The sequence below is a fragment of the Spinacia oleracea genome, chromosome 3 (assembly GCF_020520425.1).
Source record: "Spinacia oleracea cultivar Varoflay chromosome 3, BTI_SOV_V1, whole genome shotgun sequence".
In the NCBI taxonomy this organism is placed as follows: domain Eukaryota; kingdom Viridiplantae; phylum Streptophyta; class Magnoliopsida; order Caryophyllales; family Amaranthaceae; genus Spinacia; species Spinacia oleracea.
The window spans coordinates 30,146,482-30,167,045 of record NC_079489.1 but is presented as its reverse complement, the minus strand read 5'-3'; the positions used below and the strand labels follow the sequence as shown (position 1 = coordinate 30,167,045).

Below are 20,564 nucleotides of genomic sequence, written 5' to 3'. Positions count from 1 at the left end.
GATGGAAAATTCGTGCTGATAACGTGTTGTGAATTGAGATGAAAACAAATAGTTTATTGCAAGGAAGTTACAAAGCAATAACCAGTGAAAGTTTTCTATAGGTTTGATCATTGCATTCTCCTCTATTTATAGTGCAAGTTTCACTATGCTCTTAGGCATTATATATAGTCAAATATTGCAACACCTACATATTTACCCTATACATAGATGAAAGAAAAACTAAGAGAAGCATTAAATGAAGGAGTAGCATGTATTCAACATTTGTGGGCATTCATATTTTGATGATTCTCAACACTATCATACTTTATCCATATTATTTTGAACGGAGTAGTAACAAAGTACAAAAGGTCATGCATGCACAAGGTGTATAATAACTTTTATCCAGTTTTCTTTAACTTTTATCCAGTTTTCTCTAAGTTTTATATTATTAAAAAAAGTTGATAGATAAACATTTTAAAGGGTTAAATGATTAATTTTATACATTATTAGTAATTTTAAATAAATATATTTTATTAAGTTGAAATTTTTTATCACTAAAACAGATATAACTTTTACATATATATAAGGAATTTTTAATCATTTTACGTTAACTTTAACTTCGGTAAATAAAAATTTGTAACAAAACGCGCCAAAATTTCTATCCGGAACAGAACACGTGGAGACCATTTCTAAACCCCTGAATCCTGCTCTCTTCCTATCTCTCAACTTTTGCTCAATATCAATGTCTTCCGTATCCATATCCTTCTCCCCACTCGCCTTATCTCTCCCCAATAAGCCCTACCGCAAGAACCCCTCTCAAAAACCTAATCCCCAATTCATTTCCAAATCCAAATCTAAATCTAAATCAACTTCAAAGTCAAAAGCAAAATCTAAGTCAAAATCCAGCAGCTCAGACGAAAAGTTAACATCATCATCTTCAATCGCTATTGAAGCAACTAGCTATACTCGTCTCCCACCTAGAGATGACTTTCTCGCTTCTTCACTTATCGACGCTTACCGAGAAATCAAGCTTTCTGATTCATATGTTGTTACGAAATCGGAGGAGGGGCAAAGAATCAGTAAGGAATTGCATGGGGAAAAACTCATTGGGTTTGATTATAAGGAGTATGAAACTCCGGATGTTGGAGAAGATGATGAAGATGAAGATTTCGAGGAAGACTATGATTCTGACGAGGAAGACATTGATTATATAGAAGGGAGAGAAGAAGATGGTGAAATTGTTGTTTTTGGAGGCGAAGAATTCGAGGGTTTTAAGGAGGGAGATGAGGATGAGGATGAGGAAGAGAAAGAGAAGGGGGTTCCAGCAGTGATGAGATGTTTCGACAGGGCAAAGATATTTGTCAAGGCTGGGAATGGTGGGAATGGGGTAGTGGCATTTAGGAGGGAGAAGTTTGTGCCGTTGGGGGGACCGTCGGGTGGGGATGGAGGGAAAGGAGGGAATGTGTATGTGGAGGTGGATGGGGCAATGAATTCGTTGTTGCCGTTTAGGAATTGCTTGCATTATAGGGCCGGGAGAGGGTCGCATGGACAGGGGAGTGACCAGAATGGGGCTAAAGGAGAGGATGTAGTGGTGAAGATTGCGCCGGGGACGGTGATTCGAGAGGCGAGGGAGGATGGGGTTGTAGGCGAAGTCTTGTTAGAGTTATTGCATCCAGGGCAGAGGGCATTGTTGTTGCCCGGTGGTAGAGGTGGCAGAGGAAATGCAGCGTTTAAGTCAGGAATGAATAAGGTGCCAAGGATTGCAGAAAACGGGGAGGAAGGTCATGAAATGTGAGTGGCCTTGCATTCTGAATCTTGAATAGTACCAACTTTGAAGTATATTACTTGTAGTATTTCTGTTTTATGGGTACTTGTTGCTCTCCAAATGATAAAATTGAATGTTATGAACAAGTTATTCGTTGAAGTATATTGCAGGTTTGTGATCTGTTAGTTGCTCATTAGCTTAACCTCCGTTTTTAAATAAGTATAGAACTTCTTAAACCATTAGATGCTGAAAATTAGTTGCTCATTTATGCTTTTATCACACCAATGATCATTCTAGTTGTTGGTCTCTCTTCGTCAGTTGTGTTTCTCTATTCCATCTTCAATGTTATCATTTATATGTTTTGAGCAAAATGTAGAGTGTAGATTAGAGATGCTTCCTTGAGGTTTGGGAAAATATTACTCCACTCTGTCAGCCTGTCATCCTTGCATATTTAGAGAAGATCTTCCATACTCTTATTCTCTTTTATTGTTGGAGATATTAGAAGACTGTCAAATGCATAGGTTATTTGCAGTCTAAATGTCAAGTTTCTTGATAACTTTCTGAAACTAGATGGCATATATGTTTTCTTTTCAAATTTTATATCATCTATACGTATTACAATTTACATGTTCCTAGCTACTCTCATAATGCTCATTGGTTAAGTCAGTAATTCTACTAGATCATCACGTTTCTTTAAGTCTTGTGAATTTTGAGTTTGACCAGTAGCTAGAAATGGCCAGAAGTGTAGAATTTCATTATGGAAAACATGTGTTCACAAAAGCTTTGGATATTGTTGAAGAAAGAGTTTATAGAGGACACACATTTAGAGGGAAAAAAATTGTTTTGTTTAATTACCTAGAAAGTAACTCTAGAGGTGCATATCTTCTCAAGTTTTTTATCCAAGTTTACATACATTTAGGGTGGTTGGAAAATTTTAGTATTTAAATACTAATTAGAAAGTGACCTAAAATTTTGGGACGACAGAAATAGATTTTTGGCATATTATATTGGGACGAAGGGTACATTTTATTTAAGCTCCAGAGAATAGGGAGATGCGGGTATAATATCTTGGAGAGGTGTCCAAGTTGTGTTAGGACTTTATAATACTTCTCCGAGTGCCATGATTGGAGTTACTTACATGAATACATGTGGGATTAAAGGATTCTTGTTGAATTAGGGTAATTTCATTGCCTTTGTATTAACAATTATTAGGTATATTTACAACCTAGCGCTAGAGATTTACAAACCTAACATCACAAGAATAGGAATCGTAGTACAAAGGAGTTCCTAAAATACGAGTACTTTCCTAAACAATAAAACACCCGTAAATACATACATGCCCATATATTCCCTATGTTAGACTATGCGGATAAAAAATGCCCAGAATTATGGAGAAGATTCTCTAATTTCTTTTAACCCAAAGACTTTGTATAAATATCCCCCTGTTGAAGTGTCACAAGAACATAATATAAAAAAGAATAGTGCCATCTTGTGTTGCATCCAGAATGAAATGATTTTTTTTTTATAAACAATCAACTTCAATACGATTACTCATTAATATAAGGTTTTGAAAGCACACTAACTAACACAATCAATAGCACGGGGATGTAGCAACCCCAGGCTCAGTAATAACTCCTTCAAGGCTTCAACTATTTCACCAAACAATATTCAACTTCAGTGGAATGTCGTGCTATGGTATGTTGTTCTTGGTTTTCAAGGAAACACCAAGAAACACTAGCCATAGGGTGACAGATCGCCTGAGTAAGTGAACAAGCTGCCATACTCAAATCACATTAACCCGTCAAGTTTAAAGAACCATGAACACATAACAATATACCTTGGTCCCGGAAACCCTTCCAATAACAAACCACATGCAAAGCAGTCTCTCCTGCCGAGACTCTTGCATAAACTAGGAAAGCTCATGAATGTCAAATTAGGGCACATGACAGATAGCTAAATAAGGGGCCCAACCAAGCGCCTATAGGCTCCGAGCAGAATAGCACCCAAAAAACGTTTGTCCCACACCATGTAGAATTAAGGTAATTGCAAAGCATCCATGGTACAATCTCACTCATTTTTTTTTGCTCATTTTCTCACCCGGAGCTCTCAAAACAAAGAAATAAGCTAAAAGTAGCATCGATTGTACGGTACAATCGATTGTACATAAGAAATTGCAGGGTAATCGCCTGGCCTTTGTATTAAACGATACTTAGGTATATATAACCTAGCACTAGAGATCTACCTAACATTAAAAGAACAGTAATCCTGATACTAAAGGAACTTTTGACATAAAAATACTTTCCTAAACAATATTAACATCCCATAAACACACACATGCCTAACTAAAGCAGTCTCAAACTGACACATGCAAGAGAGTATACTACTTCATAAATCCCGTGGATAAATGCTGTAAACCCAAAAGGTATATTTTTGGTCCTTAAAAGTTAGATACTGTCTGTACTCTTTCTCTTTTGTCGTGAACGCATATAGTCAGCTATATCGTGATCATTGGCTTTGCATAACTTGTCAGTATCGAGATTAATGCATTTTTGCAATCAGGTGGTTGGAATTGGAGCTTAAGCTTGTTGCTGATGTTGGAATTGTTGGTGCTCCAAATGCTGGAAAAAGCACACTTCTTAGCGTGATAAGTGCTGCTCGACCAGAAATAGCAAACTATCCTTTTACAACGTTGCTTCCAAATCTTGGTGTAGTTTCATTCGACTATGATTCTACAATGATTGTAGCTGATTTACCAGGTTTGCTTGAAGGTGCACATCGAGGTTTTGGTTTAGGCCATGAATTTCTGCGGCATACTGAAAGATGTTCTGTTCTGGTACATGAAATTTGAGAAACCCCCCCTTGCTATATTAGTCGTTAGCATTTTAGTGACTGACTCAGAAAGTCTGACATTCATATTGCTGACCTATGTTACTCTGACTCGCATATCATGTCAGACTTCGGTACGTGTGAAGTCGCATTAGGCTTTAAAAAAAGTTCCATATCTTTGGTAAATTCTAAAATGAAAAATGTAAGTGTCAAGGATCTGACACGAGTATTTGGGCTTAGAAGAGTGTGATTAACAAAGCGAATGACAATTTGAACTATAAGTTTCAAATTTGTATTACCCTAAATAACTAATATCTTCATTTCTCTTTGGTGGATAAGGATGATGGTGGAACCTCTTAATGTTACTACTGAATTGGCGAAAATGATGTTGTCTCCTGAACTTGACATGGGAATGAGGGAGAGATGACAATTTAGATTCTTTTCTTTTAAGAAAGATCTAAAATCTAGATCCGGACTAATAAATGCCTTTATGCCTCCAACAATAAAAATCTTGTGCTTATTGACGAATAAGACATGTGATATGTCTTTCGAGTACTGCGATAGCAAAGGGAATTTTTGCTCTGCCAATCTGATAGCTTCTTCTTTATATGCATGCTTTTAAGTTATGAGCCATGTGCTTCTTATAGTAAATCATATGGCGTTTTATACGGAATATTAGTCTAATACTTGAATCTCTACATCGTTCATTCATTTCCTTTTGCGGATGAAGTTCACTTTTGTGTTTGATCAGTTTTTTTCTTTCTTTGACGGGTTACTTTTGCATCTCTTCTGAGCATAATGAATCCAGGATCTGAACTTCAGAGGTCTCATAGTCCAATTTTAGAAATGTAACTAAATTGGTAAACATGACCATTTCCAAAATGAGAAAGTGGCTGTTAACTTGAATACATTATACTGTTATGACTACATTCTTGTTTTCACTGCAAAAATAAGCTTACGGAATTCAATATTGATAAATGATAAGAGGGTATTTATGGTTGGGGCAAAGTGGGTGGTGGTGCGTGGGGAGACAGGGCCCCTCTTAAGGCTATAGGCTGCAGCTACACCTGAATGTATGTATGCAAGACAAATCTACCATTGTCTATTATCATGTTGCTAAGAATTGTGTGTTTCTTAATCCGTATGCATTACTAATTCTCTACTTCTTCCCGCTTTTCCTAACAAAAGTCCCTGTCTGTATTTTATTTCAGGTGCATGTTGTTGATGGTTCATCTCCGCAGCCAGAATATGAGTTTGACGCAATTCGTCTGGAGCTTGAATTATTTAACCCTGAACTTGCTGAAAAGCCTTATCTGGTTGCTTTTAATAAGATGGATCTTCCTGAAGCATCTGAAAGATGGGAATCATTTGAGCAGCACCTTCTAGCTGAGGATATTCAACCTTTCTGCATGAGTGCTATTAGTAAACAGGGTACCCATGAAGTAGTTTGTGCTGCCTATGAGCTAGTAAGGAAAATCAGGGAGGCTGCTAAAGAAGTTGAAGGTAAATTTGTATTTTGTGACTCTTCCATGTTTTTTGCTTTTAGTTGATTTAGCCTTCGATTGGAGAATCATTTGTTACATCTAGACTTAATGGATAATAATGTGTTCCGTTTGTGGTACTTGCCAATTTCTTTTTCCAAATTAGTGAACAAGAAAGAGGGCAAGAAAAATAATTAGCTTTTTTTTTCATTAATTATCTAGCTGGCTCTTAATATAAATATTCATTCTAAAGAGTTCCTCGTCCTTTTCTTAATAAGTAAATCTAAAGGTTATACCTACTTACGTTTTCAGTACGCAAAGCACTAGACTTTTCTCCCTAAATGCTTCCGTTGTGTTTGGTCGACTAAATATAATACTCCGTTTCTATCAAGGGTTTCCCTTGCTCCGCTGTGCAAGTGGCTAATGCAATACACCCACCAAGGCTACATATACAAGGAGACAAATCACCGAGGAAGCAGAAACAGAAACAACTTCATATCCATTAAGACCCTTGTCTATATTGCTTTATCTTCTTAATTGCCTTTTGTCTTATGTGAGATTTTGTAAATAAAAGGAGGGGGGGGGGGCAAGAAAGAGAGTTACACATCTTGAGAGTATTTGGTTTATCTGGGAGAGTAAGACCTCTCGAATGTCTCCGGGTTAAGCTTAAACTCTATCTTAATTATCTATCAGCACTAGTGTGTTTTGTTCTCGTTTGTAGTCTAATTATCTATTTGCAAATGGACTGTTGAGTTCCTTGCAAGTGGTATCACAAGGGGACGTAGAAGGAAGGCTGGAGGGAATGGAGAATACCATCCAACAGATATGGTGGAAGGCTTAACTGTCTTCTGGAAGACACTGGTTGAGAAGTTCTAGGCCTAGAGAGACGAGGAAGTAGAGCTCAAATGACGGTGATGAAAAAGGGCCAAAAGAAATTCTAGGCCGAGATGAAGGAATTAGTGACCGGAATTAAGAAACCATCACAGGCCTTTCAAAAAGATTTTGTTAACATAGAAGACGAGGCAGAAACCTTAGCGAAGAAGGGAGACTTTGAGGATGAGGGAGGTCAGGTGTTCGAGGGGAAAAGGATGAGGTAATTGGAGATATCGGAAGATGGAGACGCCTCTATTCGAAGGGAAAGACCCGGATGGTTGGGTTTTCCGAAGCGAGAAGTACTTCACCGTGTGTCGTCTGAGTGTAGATGAGAAGGCCGATGGAAATCGACGCACTAAATTGGTACCAATGGGAGAACGACCGTACACCGGTGACGTCTTAGATAGACTTCAAAAGTTGCATCTAATTGATTCCGACCCTTAAATGCCGGATTCTTGCACTAACAATGGTTGTCTACCAAACAAACTTCCATCGTTCTTGAATATATGCGGCGTTTTATTGAAATGGAAGCCTCTCTAACTGATATTCCAGAAAGTATTCTAATGATGGGCTTAAGGAAGAGATTAAGGTGGAGGTTAGGTTGCTCAACCCGTTTACGTTGGAGCAAACCATGGAGATGGTAGCGCGGGTCAAAGAGCGGAATCGGGTCAGTGGGTCTAAAAGAGGAGGAATGTTAGGAGTGGGTTTGGTCCAACTAGGAGCCTTTCCGATCTACGGACGCGAGTCAAACGCTAGTGGGTCCTATGCTTCCGGGTCGAGTCCAGATACGAATACACCCAAGGGAAGTGTGGGCCTACACTCTTCCAACGCCCAGTCCAACAATCATGCCAACCTAACAAGTTAGAACAAAGGAGGGTCCACTAGCTCTTTTGGATTTCAATCATCGGTAAATCACAATCATTCATCTTCTAACTCAAGACCTTTCGGAGGTTCAAAAGGTTGACCAAAAGGAAACTCCAAGAGAAGAAGACAAAGGGGATATGTTTCATATGTGATGGAAAGTGGGTGATCGGCCATGTTTGTCGACGGAAAGAGCTAAGTGTGATTTTAGTGGATGAAGGAGAGATCAGCGAGTGGGAGAGTGAGCTCGGGAAGGAGGAGCTGACGGCCTAGCGAGTCAACCACGGAGGTCATGCTGAATTCGGTGGTGGGATTATCCAACCCTAAAGCATTGAAGATGATGGGTCTGATCGGAGGTAAGTAAGTTGTAGTCATGATAGAACCCGGAGTGACCCACAACTTCATATCTCTTAAAACAGTGGAGGAGTGGGGCATTCAGGTGATCGAATCGAGTGGTTTTGGAATTTGGGGTGTCCCCGGGAAACGCAGAGTTGATGAAGGGGACTAGAGTGTGCGAAGGGGTGGTGGTGAGTCTGGTGACACTTAATGAGTAGGTGATTGTGAGGGAGAACTTCCTCCCCCTTAGCTAAGGAAATTCTGATCTAATGTTGGGCATTGAATGGTTGGAGAAATTTGGAATGGTGAGCAATAATTGGCAGTCACAAATTATGCGATTTCAGTTGGATAGTCGTACCATCACATTGCTTGGAGACCCTTCTATATCTCGATCCCATATTTATCTGGCTACCTTGAAAAGAACGGGGAGGGATATTGTTGGAATTGAACGCCATGGAAGGGGAGAGAAATAATTAAGAAAATGGAAGAACTTTTGGGGACTAATATTTTATTTTCCTTACATTTTGTTCTTTCCTTCTCCTACCTTCAAGCATTATAGTCCCTTTTTCTAAGTTATTTCTCACCTTAATGAAAATCAATCATTATAGTCCCTTTTTCTAAGTTATTTCTCCCCTCAATGAAAGTCTATAAACAATGCCCACTACCAAATTTTTATCACCTACGCTCGACAATACCCCACGACCAATACTCTCCTAAAACTATGTGGCCGAGGGAGATGAGATGTTTTTATAGCAGGGAAGGAGTAATAATTATTTATTGGTTATTTCATTGGCGTTAAAAACTAACTTTTATTTCATTGGTAGTTTAAAGAAAAAAGTAATTTTGTATTACTCCCTCCGTTTTGCAATAACTGACACGCTGGGCACATAGTTTTAAGAAACGAGTAGATGGAGACCATAAAATAAGTTGTTTAATGTAAAATAAAGTTAGTGGATGTTGTAAGCAGGGTCACCTAATACGTAGTACGATTTAGTACGAAAACGCAATACGAATACGGAATACGAGAGGTGGTCGTATTACAAATACGTTTTGAGGAATTTTAAATACGATTTTTTATAATATAATACGATACAATTCAATTTTAAGAAAAAATAATGTTAAAAAATAACCAGACTTTAGATACCAGCTGTCTTATTTCAAGAAAGTAAAATATAAAATATAACCAGCCTTTAGATAACAGCTGTCTTATTTCCATTATAAGACCAACTGTCAATCTGTCAAATTTCAGAAGAAAAAAGAGGAAAAGAATAAGATGCCAGCTGTCTTCTAGTAATAAAGATAAAGAGAAAAGGGCTTATTTCAAATAAATAAAAGTAAAAATAAAGACAGAACGGCTAATTAAGGTATGCTCCTCGCCTCCTCATTCTCTTCACCTTCCTCTTTCTTTCTCCGTCCCCGTTCTCAAGCAGAAGACAAAGCTTCAAAATCAGCAATGGCGAAAAAGTTTAGAAATCGATCAGATCGGTTATTGGGTCGAATTAGATCGAATTCGTACTCGAATTAGTACGAATCGTATTAAATCGGAGTACGAAGGGGTATCAACCGTATTATGTGACCCTGGTTGTAAGAATAGGGGAATGTGAGAGTGCGAAAAGTTAGTGGGTCATGTTCGGTGAAGTGAATACATTTTATAATGGGGTCCCTTTCCATTTATAGCAGTGTGTCAATTTATAAAACGGCCAGAAAAGGAAAGTGTGTCACTTAGGAAGAAATGGACTATGGAGAATAATTTGAAAGATAGACAACATAGAAAAAGAGATAACACATTGACTAACGTCAGAAAACTCGAACTCTAGAGATCTTAATTTACCCCTTACCTAACTACTGTCCTTATCAATTCTGTTCTAGTACCCTTAAGATGGTCTCAGAACAAGGATTCAGATCCCCTACCCTAGAATTCATCTCAGAACAAGCATTCAGATCCCTTACCCTAGGATCAAATAGTTATATTTTGTGCTCAATTAGTATTCATGCCATAGATAAAAAATGCGGTATCGGTCACGGTCGCGGGATCGGTCGCGGAGTCTCGGTAACGGAACTGATGCGTTAGTCGCGGACCATGTCGCGGTTGTCGCGTAGGAATTTGAAATTTAAAAAGAAGCCCCATTCACTACCTACCCTAGTACCCCTCCGGCCCTCCTCTAAACCGTACACACGACATAATTAAAATGAATTCCTTTCTCTACCTTCTCTCTCCTCTCTTGTTTTAGATTTGAAAATGGAGTTCTCTACTCTATTTCAATGGAGTTTCTCCGTTTCTTTCATTTTTCCCTTTCTTTTTGTCGAAAACATGGGAATTCGACTGAAAACTGAGTAGATGTGAGGTTTATAACGTTTAACGCGGACAAAATTCGTTCGGATCGGTTGAACCGGCCGAGATCTCGCCGTTTTTAAAAACACCTTTACAACTCGGGATATCTCGTATCGCCAGCCTCCAAAACCTTGTTAACTCGGGCTGGTTTTTACACCATGATTCATGCTAACCAGATAGTTGTACTTTCTAATCAAATAGTTATACGTTGTGATTAAATAGTTATTTAATCGGTTTCATGAAATGCCCCGAGGTTTGCTTTACTGCACCAAATACCCCTAAACTTTCCAGAATGCACCAAATACCCTATGCCCACAAGGCTAACGGACGTTAAGTCCCCGTTAGCATATGTTTACTTTTTTGCCCTTAATAAATCGTTTTCTCTATTTATCCCAACATTAACCCTTAATTATATTAATTAACCTTTAATTAAATTAATTAAACTCTTAAAAAATTAACTATTTTTTTAAAAAAATCCTTGCATCTTCCACCTCTTGTTCTTCTTTCTCCTTCCCACATTACCACCAATCCACCATAGCAACCACCCCCAAATAACACCAGATGCCATGCTCTCCTGCTGCTAGCCCGCCGACCTCGCTCCAACGTAACCACCATCTCCATCTCCTCTCGCATCTCGCCCATTCCCTTCTATTTCTCTCCCCACTGCCATGGAACCACCATTGAAGATAGTTCAAGCTTTCTCTCTCCTCGCATCAACCTTCAAAATTCCCCAATTAAAATTCACAATTCTCCAATTGAATTCCTCAACTCTCCATTTAAATTCCCTAATTTCTATAAGAATTAAGCAAACTCAATTCTAGAAAAATCAGGACCTAAAATACAAGATTGTTAGATTTGCGGGCGCAGTGTTGATTGGTTGCAGCGGCTGCGGGTTTGGATGTTTGCGGGTGGCGGCGGCTACAGATTTGAGAAGGGGTTAGCGGGGTGGTGTATGGTGGATGGTTGCGGGTTTGCGGATTCGCGACGATCTGGGCGGGTCCGCTCGAGTACGCTAGTATCGATGGCGGTGTTGGGTGGTGGTGAGGAAGAGAAGGGGATAGCAGGGTGGTGTGTGGTGGTTGTGGTGGTGGTGAGGAAGAGAAGGGCTGCCATGGTGCTTCCAACCCAAAGAAGAGAAGGACATGGAAGAAGGGAGGGGAGACAGAGAAAAAAAAAATGAAAAAAAAAAGAAATCCAAAGGAAAAGAGAAAAAATAAAAATTTAATTTAATTTAATTAAGTTTAAGTTAACGGAGTTAACGGAATATAGTCATTTTGGGCATTTTGTGTATTTATACTAAACCTCAGGGGTATTTGCTGCATTCTGAAAAGTTTAGGGGTATTTGGTGCATTAAGGCAAACCTCAGGGGCATTTCATGAAAAATCCGTTATTTAATTCATTATTCTCCAATCAAATAGTTCTATTCTCTAATCAAATAGTGATACCTTCTTATTTGTCATACTTTCTAATCAAATAGTAATAATTTCTAATAAAAAATATTTACACTTTGTCAGTGTATAATTATGGTCTTATGCTTATGACAGTCTAATAGAGTAATAGGAGACACACACATAATGTTAAATGTGAAAGTTCCCTTGTTAAATACTTTAAAGTATATCAATTATATTATCAATTTTGTTACAAAGTAATATCTAGTGATAAAAGCTAAAGGTCAAAGTTTACAATAGAAGTCAATGGTTGTGGTATGTTCTCAAACGTAAGGAGTAAAGCAAACTATTTTCCCTGTTATGTGTATCTAACTATTTCTGATATTTTATATACAAACAATGATTCATACAGGTTTAGCTGCTCCTGTCAATCTTAATCACGTGGCTGAGGAAATAAAGAAGAAACGAGCTTTCCCTATCAATGATTTTGATATTACTCATGATAGTAGCTCAAAGACGTGGCATGTGGTTGGAGATGGATTAGAGAGGTTTGTTCAAATGACTAATTGGAGGTATATTCTTTTGCAACACGTACATCAATGTAGTTAATTTTTGTCTTTCAATGATTATATTGCTTACACTTTCTTCTTAGTTAGTTTTTGATTGTTTAGACTCTACACATCAACTCCTCTGAACACTGATTGGAGATATCTTTGAGGAAGCCCTCTGTCACTTTTGTTAGGCCACCAACATACTTGGTTTGAGATTTAAGACCATTGGAGCATAAAATGTGCCCTACTAAGAAGGTGTACCTTGGAACTACAACTTTTTGGATCTACTGAGAATTTTTTTCTTATTGAAGGGAAAACTAAAGTGCTGAGCACGCAAATAGAAAATGGGTATTAAAAGAATCTCGAATTGATGCAGGCAATAAAATATGCTCACTAAGCCCTGTTCTCTTTAACTAGAAACAATAAAATAGTACTCCCTCCGTTCCTAAATACGTGTCCAGTTCCCATTTATGGCGTTCCCTTTTATGTGTCCACTTTCCGTTTTTGGACATACACCTTTCCCACTTTTCTATACACTTTTCCCACTTTTCCATACACTTTTCCCATTTTTCTATACAACATTATTACCTTTTCTTACACATTCTACACTTTTTCCACTTTTCAATCACCACCTCCACTTTTATTTGTACTTTATCAATAAACAATTATCTACTTTTTCCTTTCCCAAAAAAAAAACATTCTCAATCATTATCTCTTACACACCATTCAATTTTATTAATTACCGTGTACATGTCCAAAGTGGGCACGTATTTAGGAACGGAGGGAGTACTTCGTATAAATCAGTTTTAATTAGTAATTTTTTTTTAATCAATATGAATCAATCTTACTCGTATAAATTAGTAAATGGGTATAGCAAAACACAATTGTGAATCAGTAAAAATGAGGTTCAGTCCGCAGAACTACTTATAATCAGGTAGCATCAGTTTCAATCAGTAAATATTTCAATTATCAATAATTAATTTCAATGAAAAAGAATATATTTATAGGTAAGTGAAGGTTAAGAGAATAGGGCTTAGTTTGGTAAAATTGTCAAACTGGTCATGCTTTCTTCTTCATGTTGTTGCATCCAAGTTGTACACAAAACTAGGTTAATCTAGTTACATGGTAGTTTTCTATACATTTCATTGAAAATTTTGCCTGCTAAACTAATGACCAATATTCAGTTTGCTCTTGGTTTCTACATTCATGTTCCCTCAATGAGTTTGACTGCCAGTGGGCTGTAGTGGCAAATTCATGTTCCCTCTTCCCAAAATTGGCTACAATAATCGCGAGTCAATTGAAATTTGTTAGGAGTTTTTCTCCCTGTGTTTCTTGGGTTTGCTTAAATCTCCCTGTAAGTTGTCTTAAAAAACTGCAAACTGCTCATTACATCTGTGTTTTGGAACAGCTATGTGGATTCTGATAAAAGGTTCCAACATGTTCTCGAGGCTTGTGGTGTTAATAAATCCTTGATTGATCGTGGTGTGAAGGAAGGCGATACTGTTAACATAGCAGGGGTACGTTGCAAGATCTTTATCGTTGCCTCATTTTTTTTAATCTTATTTTAAAGTCTGGGTGTGCTGTTAGTCTGAAAAATGATAGCTATTTTCTTCTCGTCTGGATTGCTATGGAAAGTTTCAGTTATTTTTGCCACCGTTTAACTATATTCCAATGCATTATTTTCTGTCATGCAGTTGGAGCGAATATGGTACAATGCCCCCGGAAGTGCTAGCTCTTCAGGTGCAAAGAATAAGTCAACAGATTCAATCAGATGGCCTAGCTGGAAGTGATCCATGCATTATAATAACGTCATCCAACATTGCAAGCATGCGAGGGACATGACATCTTATAGTACCGATGGCTGAATCATCCTGGGTTTGTTCTATACCTATGCAGATATAAATCCTTAAAGTAAGGCCAACACGACCTGTGTTCTAGTTGTGGCAACTTGATCCTGCTATCAATGAAACATGGCACCTCGTTCACCCAACAAATTTATGCCTCTGGAAAGTGGTGTGGTTCATTTCTTTGGTTGTTGGTGCTCAGCTCAAGGTGACTAATTTCGAGTCCTACTATCAGGATCTACTGTCTCATTGCTGCACTTACTGTTAGCTCATCTTTGATAAGTCCACTTGTTTAAGCTTCTCATGCCTTCTCAAACAATTAAACTAGCTGAGGTTTACTCAGAGTCGTCGCCTACCGATTATGTATATTTGTGCGTCTTGTTGCATGTTGAATAATGTATCTGATTTGATTTATTGCAAATTTAAGTCAATGATATGGTTGCACAACCTTGTACACCGGAAATATTCAACTCTTAGTGATTTGATTCTATGTTTTAGGAGAATCTTCACCATACAACTGGTTGTACCTCATCCCAAAGCCATTTTTAGCCAATGTATTTACAAGACACAAATACACGGCCAAAGAAATAGTCTTGGTAGTACAATGCACATGATGAGTAGTGATAACTAGTGCAAAAGTTTAGCTTTCTGATGTGGGATATTCTAGATGGACAACATGGTCCAATCAAAACACGACATGTGTCACATATCCCGCCTCCTTGGCCCTATTTAGCTTTTTTTTGAGATGTGCCTCTAAGGCCGATGGATAGTCACCAACCATCAAATTTGGCAAATTTGGCCCAAGGCCTAATGGATAGTCGCAATCAAATTTGGCCCAAGGCTTAATAACCGTTACTTATCATATTATGATGTGGAACTTGTCATTCCGAAGATGATTAGCCAATCATAGGCTTTTTCAATTCTATGAGGGTTTTCCCTTGATTGGAGGTTGTATAAGTATCCCTAATTCCCAAGGAAAATGGGTTGGATTATCGATGCATTGATTACACCAAATTTTCGATGAATTGAATTTTGATTGCTCTCCCTTCTCTGTAAACATTTTATCTCTCTAAAACTTAATACTTACTTAAGTATCGGAGGGTGTAGACACTAAATTTGTGTCCCCCTAAAGTGTCTTATGATTAAACCAAAATCAAGGTTGCTTACTTTGTCCGAATTTAATCACAAGAATGGAAAAAATGTCATTTCATTTCTTCCTAAAACATTAAAGCACATTTACAAATGTCTTTTAATTGCTTTTGGGCTCGGTCCCAGTCAAAAATCCCTAAAAGTCCAACTCAGTAATGACACAGATTAAAATAATTAATCTTCCTTCATTAATATTCTAAAAATCTTTTGAATTATCTCAAATCAAAGACAATGGTCTACTAGCGAACGCCGCTAGCTCTGGCGGTCCGCGGTGGGCCCATCGTTAACGCTAGCTTGACGGATGCTCTACCTCTTTAACTAATTTCTACTATTTTCCTATAAATACAATAGAAATTAGGTCATTCACGGCTCAATCCCGGATTAGAAGTCATTCTTTTCAACTAAAAACTTTCAACAACTTCAATTCATTATTTCATGCTAAAAGTTGCATTAACTATTTCATAATCGCTCGTCGAATTTAATCAAAATCCGTTACTTACGTGATTGCGTCCTATTGAAGGCTCGTAAGTCCCTAAGTGTTAGAATCCAACCTTCCTTGCATTGTACTTTTCTTATTTTCCCTTGTATTGATCTTATCTAAACTTTCTTGGACTTTTCTTTGAAGTTTCTAGGCTTTAGATAAGATTATTATGTTACTGTCATTCCAGTGTTGCCTTTGCTTAATCACTAACGTTGTGCTAATTCAAAATAAACCTCTATGAGGGGTATGACTCAGTACCTCTCACTAGAAGTTGCATTTGCTTAATCACTAGTGTTGTTGTATGCCTTTATAGATATTGTGCTGTCGCTCGTTTTTAAGCTTTCTTGCCTCAACAAAGTCCCACAAACAAATACACTCGCATCGTCGGCCCCACTTGTGACTGCTGTGCGCACACAAGTGCCTGATCGGCGTCCGCGTCCCTTCTTGTCGCCAAAAGACAAGAGCGCTCATTCTCAGAAACCTTGCTTGCTCGTGCTTCATGAGCCCCTTTGAACTCGTTCCGCACAAGGCTTGCGTCCCTACCGCCCTCTAGGTAGGAGCGCGCCGCACGGTCCTATGTCCATAAGGTTTTTTTGCTTATCCAAAATTAACTACTACTAGACAATCACATACTAAGCAGCCAAGACTTTACCCGCCACCGGTATCTTGTCATATCATAAGGGTAAAAAGACACATATGTGACATCAAACTTGCTTACTTTACATGGGTACCTTGACACACATGCATTAATAACTTAACTTGGTTTACATGGGTACTAAGACTCACATGCAAATAAACTTAACTTGGTTTACATGGGTACTAAGACTCACATGCAAATAATAAACTTCTAATTCTTAACTTTAACATGGATGAGACACATGCATAATTCATACTACATGATTGCATAATTAAATAATGACAAACATGCTCTACTAAATGATTTCATAATGAAATATGAATCACAACCTTCTCTTGAATCAAGTAACCACCACATTCACATAAGACATGATGCTACATGATTAAATTAAACAACCTATGCATGATAATACATACATAAGCATAATCTACAAATATACGTACCTTGTGTATGTTCTCAAAGGTGCTACTTTGCTCAACAACTTAATTAATCAAAGCTTCCACCTAAAATAAATAATAAACTAACTATTATTCATCCTTTAATAAATTTTCAACAACTATTTAATACTTTTGAAGTCATTAAAAACTCTAAACAATCATACTTTAACCCTAATTAAATTACATGCACAAACCCTAGGTCAAACATGAATTTAGAACATTAAAAACACATCCTTTAGGGTTTAAAACATGCATAGTTAAATTAATTTATAAATATGAATTTTTATGCATGAAAACTATAGACTTTAATTAATTTAACCATCATTAATAATCTAAAAAATTAATTAAATTAAAAAAGCTTGAAAGTTTTTTTTTATTTTATAAAAACCAACGAAAACAAAGAGAATAGGAGAGGAAAAACACACGCACACCACACGGCAACAAGGTCGGCTGAGGCGGTGGCTGAGACGGCTGCGAGGGGCAGCAGTGGCAGCCGACTGCTGATGCTGCTGCCCTTCTCGGTCCACACTGCAAGGAGGGGGAGAGAGAGAGAGAGAGAGAGAGAGAGAGAGAGAGAGAGAGAGAGAGAGAGAGAGAGAGAGAGAGAGAGAGAGAGAGAGAGAGAGAGAGAGAGAGAGAGAGAGAGAGAGAGAGAGAGAGAGAGAGAGAGAGAGAGAGAGAGAAGTGTATTTAGGCTTCAAATTTCCATGAATCCTTAGGTATTTATACCAACCCTTACTTTGGCCTCAAGTAAGGTTTAGGAAACCCTAGGTTACTTACTTTTGCCATCCTTTTAATTAAAGTTTTGTTGTTTAAGGAAATATTTTAAACCTTTTTCTTTTCTAAAATGCATTTAGTAACTTTAATAAATATTTAATGTACTTGAATTCTCTTTTATTGTTTATATGATTCATTAATCACATAAATACTTTTAAAATGCTTTATTAAATTATAAACGAGGTTTTTAGGCCCGGGAAATGCTCCGGGTTATTACGTTAATAAATTCACATTTATTTATATTATTTGTTTTTGCAATAATAACATGACACATGCAATAGCTTAGTGGTAAAAGCTTTATTGTTTAAATTCAAGGCCAGGGGTTCAAACCTTACGCAAATCATGTTTGTCATTTTTTTAATGTACATGAAAGAACGACCCATAAGCAGAGCACCATGTGGCACGTATACTTTCTTTTAGACGCCTTTTAATATATATAGTATAGATATATTAAAATTATATTTATAAAATAATAAAAATACGGCGTATTACAATGATTAATGACCTAATTTCTACTGTATTCATAGGAAAATAGTAGACATTAGGTTAAATAGGTGGAGCATCCGTCGAGGCCAGCGGTTAACGTTGGGCCCAACGTGGACCGCTAAAGCCAGCAGCGTGCGTGGTAGCCAGTGTGACCGCTAACTTTGATTTGAGATAATTTGAAAGATTTTGAGAATGTTAATGACGACGAATTAATTAGGTTAATCCGTGTCATTAATGGGTTGGACTTTAGGGAATTTCAGTATGGACCAATCCCAAAAGAAATTGATAGATGTTTTTGATGTTTGATGAAGAAGTGAAATGACATTTTTGCCCTTTTCGTGATTGCGGATCCACATGATTAAGTCTCCAGACCAAGTAAGCAACCTTGATTTTGGTTCAATCATAGGACACCTTAGGGTAGACGCAAATTAGGTGTCTACAGAAGCCCCCACTTTGAGTGAGTTTAAAAGACCGAGTCAAGGCTTAGTCGTATTAAATGAAGCTCAAAGTATTCGAATGCAGGACAGAAAATGGTTAAGGATGTTCTGCGATCCCGAACAACTTTGTTCGCCAGGTCCTGCAAAAGAACAAACGTTAGTATGCGTTTGCATGTCATGTCTCACATTTTTTGAAGACATCGTTGATCTTGTTGACGAGTCTAATGAGTTGAAGAAACAGTCTCTCCACTTTAGAAGGGGCGGATGAATAGATGATTATTTACCAATTTGGTAAAATCTCGGGTTGACGAACCGCTTCCACAATGTTCGGTAAAAAAAGCCGAGAGGGGAAATTTTTTGTTGAAATGTCCCGCGCGAGCGAAAGTAACGGTGGGAAAAGGGAAACGAAACATGAGCACACGAGCAGTCGCGCATGGATGACAAGTGGCAGCTGGTGGATGAAGCGAAAATCTGGCGACACGCGCCAGCCCTCAGCGCGTTCTGCTGGGCCCAGCGGATAACGCTAGGCCCAGAGGTAACCATTGGGCTTGGTTTTAAAACCGATCACAGGGCCCCCTTCCTTTTTCTTCCTCACTTCTATTCCTCCATTTTCGAACTACAGAGAGTTCTTGAGAGAAAGAATTTGGTTGGAGCTCAAATCTTGGTTGATTTCTTCCATTCTTGCTTCCTTTTTCACTAATTAAAGTAAGTAACTCCTTTTTTAAAGTATGGTCAAATCATGACATTTTTCCACCAGCAAGAAAGGTCTTTTCATGTTTTTTTAGCAAGTTTAGAGCTGCATGAAGATCTACAAATCTACAAACAAGCAGTCGAGGAAGGAAATCACTAGATTGAGGCAATGAATGAAGCTAGAGTTAAGGGCCCTATAATAAAATGAAACATTGGTGATTACTGACTTGCCACCTAGAATAAAGGCATTAACAAACAATTGGATTTACAGCACTAAGTTTCATGAAGATGGAAGGATTGACAGGCATAAGGCAAGACTTGTGATTTTTGGAAATATGCAAGGGCGGCTTGGATTATGATCAAACCTTCTTGTTGTGGCTGCTCTGGAAGGATGGATAGCATATCAAATGGATGTGAAGAATGCCTTCTTACATGGTGGTTTTGATTTAAAATGTGTATATGAAATTTCCACAGGAATACACTTATTTCGGAAAGAGTATTAGTACAGGACATAGAGAGCAATTATCACAAAAGAAGGTTTTGAAGCTTACAAAGTCTCTGTATGGACTAAAATAGGCTATAAGGCAACGGTTCGCTAAGCTTTCAGCAGCACTAATAGGGTTTGGATTCAAGCAATCCAAAACAGATTATTCTCTTTACCAGACTGTCATGGGCTATGTTTATGGCAATTTTAGTATATGTGGATGCTCTTATTCTTACTTGAAATCTTTGCCTACATCATTTTACATGAAAGATATGGGAGAACTGAGCTCTTTCTTGGGGATTGAGGTTAGCAGATCAGATCAAGGCATATTTATGTCACAAAAGAAAAATACACTTGACTTGATCAATCAATATGGTAGGACTCATATGAGATTGCATTTACAGTTCATGTGTGAAGTCACTTTATGCATTCACCAACACTATACATTTGCAAGCTGCTAAAAGGGTGTCGAGGTATTTGCTACATTCACCAGGGGAAGGGATTATGCTCAATGCTCACAACTCGGTCAAACTAATTGCTTACGTTGATAGTTATTGGGCTGGGTGTCCTATAACCAGGAGGTCAACCACTGGGTTCTGTACTATACTTGGAAACTCACCTTTGTCTAGAAGTCGAAGAAACAAGTTATGGCAAGATCATCAGCAGAAGTTGAATGTAAAGCCATGGCTCTGACGACTTGTGAGGTCCATTGGGTTGCTGGAAGAACTTGGAGTTAAAAATCTGGAAACT

General features: G+C 37.9%; 1 protein-coding gene across 1 annotated transcript; it reads left to right on the top strand.

Moving 5' to 3' along the window:
* Window positions 1-653: 653 nt before the first annotated feature.
* LOC110788808 (GTP-binding protein OBGC, chloroplastic) lies at window positions 654-14,699 on the top strand. Its single transcript, XM_021993444.2, has 6 exons — window positions 654-1,770; window positions 4,304-4,577; window positions 5,782-6,073; window positions 12,254-12,413; window positions 13,801-13,909; window positions 14,087-14,699. The coding sequence occupies exons 1-6, from the start codon at window positions 722-724 to the stop codon at window positions 14,180-14,182; spliced, it is 1,980 nt and encodes a 659-aa protein (XP_021849136.1). The 5' UTR covers window positions 654-721; the 3' UTR covers window positions 14,183-14,699.
* The last annotated feature ends 5,865 nt before the right edge of the window (window positions 14,700-20,564 follow it).